General features: G+C 67.0%; 1 protein-coding gene across 1 annotated transcript in view; it reads left to right on the top strand.

Moving 5' to 3' along the window:
• The first annotated feature begins 3,029 nt into the window (after positions 1-3,029).
• SLC12A5 (solute carrier family 12 member 5) overlaps positions 3,030-8,955 on the top strand; it is a 25,412-nt gene continuing 19,486 nt past the window's right edge. The window contains exons 1-8 of the mRNA XM_019472147.1: positions 3,030-3,094; positions 3,346-3,477; positions 3,702-3,848; positions 4,505-4,559; positions 5,742-5,872; positions 6,066-6,307; positions 6,384-6,595; positions 8,863-8,929. Of these exons, the coding sequence (XP_019327692.1) occupies positions 3,080-3,094; positions 3,346-3,477; positions 3,702-3,848; positions 4,505-4,559; positions 5,742-5,872; positions 6,066-6,307; positions 6,384-6,595; positions 8,863-8,929 (1,001 nt within the window). The 5' untranslated portion in view covers positions 3,030-3,079. The remainder of the gene's footprint in view (positions 3,095-3,345; positions 3,478-3,701; positions 3,849-4,504; positions 4,560-5,741; positions 5,873-6,065; positions 6,308-6,383; positions 6,596-8,862; positions 8,930-8,955) is intronic.

Here is an 8,955-nt window from a genome sequence, read left to right as displayed (position 1 = left end):
GTGCTGGGGGAGTGGGGCACAGGCAGGCCTGGCAGGCGCTGGGAGGACATGGCAGGGTCCTGCGTGTCCCCACAGCCCGGAGTTGTCACCCCCTCAGTGCCGCTGGGCAGGGAGTGGAGTTGTCACCCCCTCAGTGCCGCTGGGCTGGGAGTGGCCGTGGTGGTGGCGGGTGGGGGACAGGGTGGGCCCTGCCCAGGACGGGCTATGGTACCCCTGCCTTCCTCTGCCTGCACAGACCACAAATCCTGTGCCAGCTGCCAGGGGGAGGCTGCACCAGCCCTTCTGCAGCAAAATGGTCTCTGGCAGGAGTGGGGAGTGCATCGTCACCTGGGACCCCACAGCCATGGCACTTAACTGCCTCCAGCCTGCGGGGCCAGGGGCGAGGCAGGTGGCCAGGAGTCCCTCCGAGCCATGCCCCGAGGGTGCCGGAGCTGTGCCATGTGCATGTCCCTGTGTCCCCACTTCCCACCAGCCTGGGGCCTCTCCCAGTGCCGGTCCTCCCAGCAGCACCACCAGGTGAGGGGCTCCTGTGACCTGGGCAGGCCCTGGCAGCCTGGGTGATGCCAGCACCGGGCCGCAGTCCCTGCGGTGCTGGAGAGGGGCGGTGCCCTGGGCCGGGGGGTGGAGGGACTGCGAGGTTTGGGTGCTGTTGTGGTGCCAGTGGGTTGGAGCGTGGGCTGGGGGTGCTGCTGGTGTCTGTCGTGCGGAGCCAGGCAGTGCCAGTCCCGTGGGGTCGGGGCGGGCTGGGGCCGGGGGGCCCAGCCGTGCTGTATGGCGGGTGCTGGTGGGCTGGGGTGCGGGTGCCATGCGGGGCCGGTGTCCGGTCGCCTGTGCTGTTACATAAGAGCGGGAGCCGAGGCCGCCATGGCTCGCCGTTGCCATGGAAAGTGATGTCGTCGGCCGGGTAACAAGCAGCGAGGCGAGGCCCCCGCAGGCTCTGTTCTCCCAGTGGGATCCCAGGGCCTCACTAGGCTGCGAGCATGTCCCCCCTGCCAGGCTGCCCCTGCCCCCATGCCCCTGAGGTGCCGCCCAGCCTCGCTCGGTCCCAGGGTGGAGAGGTGGGCTCCAGACACCCCCAGTCCTGTGTCCTCACGGCCCTGTGCTGGGGATGGGCCCTGCTGTCGGCCTGGAGGGTGTCACTGTTGGCGTGGTGGATGTCTCATGTCTGCGCGGTCCCTGGAGCCGGTGCGAGTGGGTGGGAGCCATGGCAAGCGGGTGGGTGCCAGCCCGTGCCACCGCTGTTACCTAATGAGCGTTGGGTGCAGTGCTTTAAACTAAACCTGGAGCAAGGAGCACGTTGGGTCCGTGCTGAGAACTCCCCGCTCACCCTTCGGTGGGGGACATGGGGCAGGGCACATGCCGGCGGTGCAGCGGCCGACCGGACCTGTGGGCCAGGGTGTCCCGGTGCTGCCACCACGGCCATTCCTGTGCAGGAGGAGCCTGCGGGCTCTGCCCCGCAGTTTGGCTGCGCCATCAGGGACACTGCCGCCCCGCTGCCCCATGCCGGAGGAGCCCGGGGACCGGTGGGAGGCGGGGCCCAGCCTGTGGATCGGCGTCACCTGCGGCACTTGGGGCTTCACCTCCTGGTCAGCCAGGAGCACCGCGTCTGCCGGGGAAATTGCAGATGGTGAATCACCACCGCACACAGGCAAACCGGCTCCCAGGATCCCGTATATGAGTCAACTGGCAGGAGGCAGGCGGTCTTCAAAGGACCGGGCTGCTCCAGACGGTCACAGTGTCTGTCCCGGGGCTGCTGCGGTGTGTGGGTGGCTGCACCACCCTGGCCCACAGGTGGCCCCTGCGCCGTCCCTGTGCCCCCAGGTGCTCCTGGGCTCCGGGCTCTGTGCTCAAGGCCAATGGAGGGGATAGCTCTCGCCCCAGGCCCAGGGTGTGGAGCAGGTCTGTAACCCTGCCCGTGCAGGCAGCCTGCCCCGTGGTGCTGCTGCCGCCAGCAGTGCTATTGCCCTGGCTGCGGGGCCATGGTGGTTGGGATGGGTGCGTGGTGGGGAGCCCCTCTCCTCCCGCCCAGGTCTGGGGACCAGGGCAATCGTTTCAGGTTTCCCTGTGCCGCGGGGGCTGTCACGTGCTGAGCTGCTCTGCCCAGCACCATGTCCTTTGGCTCCCCAGCCCCGTGCGGCCCCTGCCCTCCTCCCCTCTGGGCCTCCGCTCAGGGCTGCGCCGCTCCGGCGGCACCATCCTCGCTGCTGCTCCATTTCCAGTCTGATTTATTTCTGCTGCTCTGCAGCTCGGCTTTTCCTTGCTATTAAGCCGACTCCGGGTTTCTTCTGCATGAGGCCGTTAATGCAGCAAGCAGCTGCGACCCTGTCCCAGCAGCTCTGTGGACTCTGTGCCGCTGCAGGCAGCTCCACTGCCCTGGGCAGAGCAGCAGCAACCTGCCCTTGGTGGCGCCACCGCCGGATGCCTCCCCGACTTGCGGCGCAGCCGGCGAGGCCATGGCCCCTGCTCCTGTGGTGCATGTCAGGGAGCAGGACCAGACATCCAGCCGCCCGCCCCGCTCCCAGGCACCGCGCTGGGACTGTCCCCGTCTGTGGTGGTGTGCTGAGCAGCCGGCTGGATCCTGCCCTTGCAGGCGCAGCACTCTGGGCAGCCCCAGTGCGCTCTGGGCGCCCCGCGCCGTGAGTTATTGCTGCCAGCCATCCTGCCGGGAGGGTTCCCCCTGGATCCACACCGCTCACCTCACTGCGTGGATGCGCTCCAGCGGGTCCGCGCACCAGCCTGGCCGGGCAGGGCAGCGCGTGGCTCCTGGGGACAGGCAGCCCCTGCCCATGCGTGGCGCAGGAGGTGATGCTGGCAGCTGGGATGCAGGGGCTGCCATCTCCTGTCCTGGGCATGAGCATGGTGCCCATGGCCCCAGCAGCCCTCCTGCAGGAGCTGGGGTGCAGCCACAACCTCTTGCAGCAGCAGCCCTGTGGGGTGGATGCTCTCCCAGTGTGGGCTGGGGTGGGAGCTGCCTGGCTGACCCGGTGGCATCTCTGCAGGTGATGGCAATCCCAAGGAGAGCAGCCCCTTCATCAACAGCACGGACCTGGAGAAGGGCAGAGAGTATGATGGCAAGAACATGGCCCTCTTCGAGGTAGGGCGTGCAGGCGGCGGGGCAGGGAGGGTTCCTGGGGAGGGGGCCAAGCTGGGCAGCTGTCCCACAGCACCCCGACCCGTGCCCTGGGCACCGAGACATGCCAGAGCCCCAGGCCAGGGTCCTCCAGCTGTCGCAGCCGTGCCCGGCGGGGTGGACGGTGGAGTGGCATCTGGCAAAGTCCCCAAGTCCCAGGGCTGGCTGGTGTCCCCAGGGACTGTCCTCACAGCTTGGGGTTCTGCTCTCTGCAGGAGGAGATGGACACCAGCCCCATGGTCTCGTCCCTGCTGAGTGGGCTGGCCAACTACACCAACCTGCCGCAGGGCAGCCGGGAGCATGAGGAGGCCGAGAACAATGATGGGGGCAAGAAGAAGCCGGTGCAGGTGAGGGACGCAGGAGGGACGCAGGAGGGACGCAGTCCCTTCTCCTGGCCCCTGCCTGTGCAGTCCCAGGCCATGGGCTGCCCCAGGGACAGCTGGGTGCCTCGGCCCCTGCCAGGAGGGTGGTTTCACCCGGGGTCCCTGGCTGCATTGCAGGAGGAGCGGGACCCCTCGCTCCTCTGCCAGCCAGGCCCGTGAGCCCTGATGGCTGCCCGCTCCCTCGGCAGGCCCCGCGGATGGGCACCTTCATGGGCGTCTACCTGCCCTGCCTCCAGAACATCTTTGGGGTCATTCTCTTCCTGCGCCTCACCTGGGTGGTGGGGATCGCCGGCATCATGGAGTCCTTCTGCATGGTCTTCCTCTGCTGCTCCTGCGTGAGTGATGGAGCCAGCTGGGCCCCTGCTGGCCTCGCCCGGGGTCTGGGGGTCACCAGCCAGGCTGGCTGGACTGTGGAGAGGTGCACTAGCTGCCGGCCCACCCTGCCCTGCCCTGCCTGTGCCCCTGCCCCTGCCCCTGCCCCTGCCCGTGCCCCTGCTCCTGCCTCACTTACAGCAAGGAGAAGCCTTTGGCTTCCCAAAGGAATCAGCAGCAGAACGGTGCTCAAATAGCGACCCAGATCGTAGCTGCCATGCGGGGGGGTTGTGGCGGGGAGTCCCCTGCCCTGGCCCTGCACACCATGCTGCAGTGAGCCATCCCGCCAGGACAGTGACCCCAGGGCAGAGGCTGGAGGGACTGAACACAGGCAGCGTCCGGGGCAGCCTGGGGACCCCCTGCCCCTCACAGCACTGCCAGTCCCTCCAAGGGGCTCAGCCCCCCAGCTGTACTGCCGGCCAGCCACCCTGCCTGCCCATCCATCCATCCATCCATCCGGCTCTCCCCCAGGCATCCCGTCCCTGTGGCACATCTCAGCGTGGCCCCAGGGAGCCCCATGTCCCAGCATGGCCCCAGCTCTCCCTTCCCGCTGCCCTGTCCCTCTGCCCCAGCAAGGAGGGAGCTCTGCCGGGTGCCAACACTGTGTTTCTTCCCGCAGACAATGCTGACGGCCATTTCCATGAGCGCGATCGCCACCAATGGCGTGGTGCCAGGTAGAGCCGAGCCCCTGTCCGTGTGTGTGCTGGGGGCAAGGGGAGCTGGCTCCTTGCCGGGTTGGGCACCTGTGGGGGCCCCTGTGCCCCAGAAGGGCCAGGTGGCAAAGGGCTTTTCCCAGAGAGCATCCCCCCGAGGCTGTCCCGCTGGGGGCTGGGGGCAAGGGGAGCTGGCCGGGTTGGGCACCTGTGGGGGCCCCTGTGCCCCAGAAGGGCCAGGTGGCAAAGGGCTTTTCCCAGCAAAGGGATTTTCCGAGAGAGCATCCCCCCCGAGGCTGTCCCGCGCCCTGGGCCGTGCCGGCTGAACTCTGGAGCTGCCCCGCGCCACGCACGGGAGGGCAGACATTGCCGCCAGCCACTCCCTGGCCTTCTGCCACCAGCCCGCGCGGGTTCCCCATGGCCCCGGGGGGAGCGTGGAGCTGGAGCTGCCACCCATCCCCAGAGCCGCGAGGTGCAGATGGCAGAGAGAGCTGCCAGCCGCAGCTCCTCCCTCCGCCAGACTGGCGAGGCCGTGGGGGAGCCAGGGAGACATGCCGGCAGGAGGATGGGGAGCCGGGCATGCTGGGCACCGCCGGCTGGGCGGTGGGGCGGCCTCTCCCACTGGCCTCCCTGAGCCGTGCCAGATGCGAAGATGCTTCTGCGTGCGGTCTCTACCTCCGGGGAGGCACCAGTGGGGTCTGGCCGTGCGGGTGCCCCTGGGCTGCCTCCCCCAGAGCATGCCCAGCCCCACAGTGCCCTGGGGAGCTGGGAGCAGGTGAGCTGTGCTGGCCTGGCTGGTCCACCAGGCTGGGCATGGCATTGACAGCCTCAGCGCAGGGTGTAATTAAAGCTATTTATCATTCTGCTGCCGCAGTGGGACCATTGATCCCGGCAGCCCAGCTCTAAGGGCTCTTCTGGGAGGATGGAGCAGGGCATGGTCCATGTCCCTGGGGCTCCAGTGCCTGTCTGGTGTCCCAGGGGACACGTGTCCCCACGGCGATCACACCTGGCTGCTGGGCTCCCGGGGAATGGCTCTGCCAGCACGGTCGCTCCTGCTGCTCCGGGGCCCTGGGGACTGCGTCCTGCTCTGTGCAGGAGCAGGGTCCAGGGCTGCCCTGGCTCCATCCTGCCCTCCAGGATGCCTGGCAGGGCTGGGGGTGCCACTGGGGTCTGGCTGGGACCCATCTTTGCTCTCTCTGGCAGCGGGTGGCTCCTACTACATGATCTCGCGCTCCCTGGGACCTGAGTTTGGTGGGGCTGTGGGGCTCTGCTTCTACCTGGGCACCACCTTTGCCGGCGCCATGTACATCCTGGGCACCATCGAAATCCTGCTGGTACGTGCCTGGTCCTTCCCCCCGGTCGGTGCCGAGGGCTCAGGTCCCAGCAGGGCAGCTCTGCCCTCACCTGCCCTTGCTGCCCGCTCCTCGTGGCCTGTCAGGGAGCTTTGCAGTGGGGCTGAGGGACCCTTCCCCGGGGTCCCCTCCACGGGGCCATTAACTGGGTGGTAATGCCATGACTCTTTCCCAGGCCTACATCTTCCCGGCCATGGCCATCTTCAAGGCAGAGGACGCCAGTGGGGAGGCGGCTGCAATGCTCAACAACATGCGTGTGTATGGCACCTGCGTGCTGACCTGCATGGCCACCGTGGTGTTCGTGGGGGTCAAATATGTCAACAAGTTTGCCCTGGTCTTCCTGGGCTGTGTCATCCTTTCCATCCTCGCCATCTACGCTGGTGTCATCAAGTCGGCCTTTGACCCACCAAGCTTCCCGTGAGTACGGCATCCTGCGGGGCTGTGGCAGGGCCCGGGGCACGCAGGCGCACGGCTGAGTGCCTGCACCCCCCAGGATCTGCCTCCTGGGCAACAGGACCCTCTCGCGCCACGGCTTCGACCTCTGCACCAAGATGGTGGTAGAGGGGAACGAGACTGTGGGCTCCAAGCTCTGGGAGCTCTTCTGCACCTCCCGCTTCCTCAATGCCACCTGTGATGAGTACTTCACCATGAACAACGTGACCGAGATCGAGGGCATCCCCGGTGCTGCCAGCGGCCTGATCCAAGGTGGGCACGGCACAGGAACCTGCACAGGGATGGAGGCAGGGGGATGGAGGAGCAGGGACGGAGGCATGGGGATGTGGGCACGGGGACCGAGGCGCAGGACAAGCCCTAGGGGAGCCGTGGTGGAGCAGCGGCCATGCCTGCCAGGCAGCTCCTCTGACAGGGCTGGTGGAGGGGCAGTGCTGCGGGGGGCCATCGTGCACATGGGTAGCCAACCCCTCAGGCATGCCAGGCAGGTGTTGTGGGGGCAGGTGGGCAGTGCCAGGTCCAGGTGAGGGGGCGTGCGGGTGATCCCTGCCGTGAGCTGCTCTGCCCCTCGGGTGCAGTGAGCTGTGCTCACGCCACGCTGGGCAGCGGGACGGACTCCTGCACTGCACAACCGAGCTGGGTGCTGCGGACGCCCGTGCATGGTCTGTGCCAGCCAGACCACAGCAGGACAGCTCCGAAGGATGCCCAAAGGCTGGGGAGGAATAAATCCTCCCTCTGCTTCCTCTTGGCCTTCAGAAAGGCTGGTATTGATCTGAGGTTTCGCGAGGAGTGATTGCCCCTCAGGGGCACTTTGCTGCTGCGGCCGCAGCCGCGCCGGGAGAGTGGCCAGGGCCGCAGAAAAACTCGTGAATTTGCTGGGAGGAGCCACTTTTGACCTGTTTTTCCAGAGCTGCTGGTACATTTGCCAGGTGTTCACACTCTGCAGTGGGTGGCGGAGGCCGATGCTCAGTGCCATGCTCAGGGGTGTTTGCAGACCCCTGCTCTGCAGGACTGTGCTGGCAGGACCTGCTCTGGGTGCTCCCGCGCTGGGGCGGGTGTCAGAGCTCAGGAGTGTAGCACCCTGTCAGGCTTCCCTGCCTGCAGAGCCGCAAGCAGGATCAGCCCTTCCCTGGTGCAGCAGCCGGGCCAGGCGCTCCTGCAGTGCCAGGCTGGGTGTCAGGGCAGTGGCTGTGCCAGCTGTGCAGCATGCCGGGTGCACGTGGTGAGCTCACGGTGGCTCCATCTCCGGCAGGTCCTGTGGAGCAAGGCAGGGGCTGGGGCACTTGGGCACGGCTGGTGCTTGCCGCGGGGCAGCCCCGGCTGTGTCTCTGCTGGGTGCTGAGGCTGAGACTGCGCCGGGGCGGCTGCAGGGGCTGCTCCAGCCCATCCCTGCCATGGTGGCTGCATGGACCCAGGCATGGGAGCTTGGACTTGGCTAAGTGCATGGTGCTTGGGGCTACGGCTGCCAGGCCGTGTCACGGTGATGTGGTGGAGTGTGTTTGCTGGGTGCTCAGGAGGCTCCCGATGGCATCCCATGCTGAGATCTTGTGGGGCAGATAAGGAGTCCCTGGCTGCTGGGTACAGCCTGCTCCTGCTGGCAATGGTCCTGCTGGGGAGGGGATGCAGACTCCCCACCCGGCCCGGCCAGTCTTTGTCAGGGCAGCAGACAGCAAATGCTCCTGCATCTGGGGCACATGGGACAGAGCCAGGACCCGGCTCTGGGGCGGCTGGTGGTGACGGGGACCGGGCTGGCAGCATCTCAAGACGGGGTGTCACCGCGCGGTCCCAGCAGAGGTGGCTGGGGTTGGCTGTGCCCCAGGCACCGGGTCTCCCTGCAGGGAGGAACATGCCTTTCTGAGAGGATGAGCTGGGCAGAGCTGTCTTGGTGGGGGCTGCCAGCCCTGTCTGTCACCCGAGAGCGGTCAGGGGAGGTCACGTGGCTGGGGAGGGGTGCTCAGTGCCGGGTTCTGAGGGCTGGTCCCTGTGGGGCCCCTTGGACCCGCTCAGCAGCCCCTTTGCAATGCCATGCCGATGGCTGTCAGCCTCTCCCCGCCATGCCCGGGCACTGGCTGCTCTCTGCTGCTCCAGTTTCTCACAGCGATCTGCGGCCAAGGCAGCACGCGGAGGGACACTAAGCCTGTTACATCAGCCCCGCACTCATAATCCCATCAAAAACATTATCAAGTTACTTTGACACGATCCACTTTCCTTAAACCTGTGTTGATCAGCATTAATTATATTACCCTCTTAATTATTTGCTACTGCAATCCCATGTCAGCTGCTCCAGTATCTTGTGGGGACAATGCCAGCAATGCCCCATCCCTTGCCCACCAGATGCCAGCGGCCCCAGCTGCTGGCCATGCTGGCTACTTAGTGAGGCCAGGGCTCGGGGAGTCGGTGCTGGATGCCCCCATGCTCTGTCCCTTTGGGCTGCGGGGCGGGAGGGTGCTGTGCCAGGTGCAGGCGGCTCTCCGGCACCTCCTCACGCCAGCTGTGCTGCCTGGCCTCCTGCTGCCTCGCAGAGAACCTCTGGAGCTCGTACCTGACCAAAGGCGTGATTGTGGAGAAGCGGGGGCTGCCCTCCGTCAGCCCCCCCGACACGCCGGGGGACAAGG

The sequence above is a fragment of the Aptenodytes forsteri genome, unplaced genomic scaffold (assembly GCF_000699145.1).
Source record: "Aptenodytes forsteri isolate BGI_AS27 unplaced genomic scaffold, ASM69914v1 Scaffold483, whole genome shotgun sequence".
Classification (NCBI taxonomy): domain Eukaryota; kingdom Metazoa; phylum Chordata; class Aves; order Sphenisciformes; family Spheniscidae; genus Aptenodytes; species Aptenodytes forsteri.
This window is presented reverse-complemented; position numbering and strand designations above follow the sequence as displayed.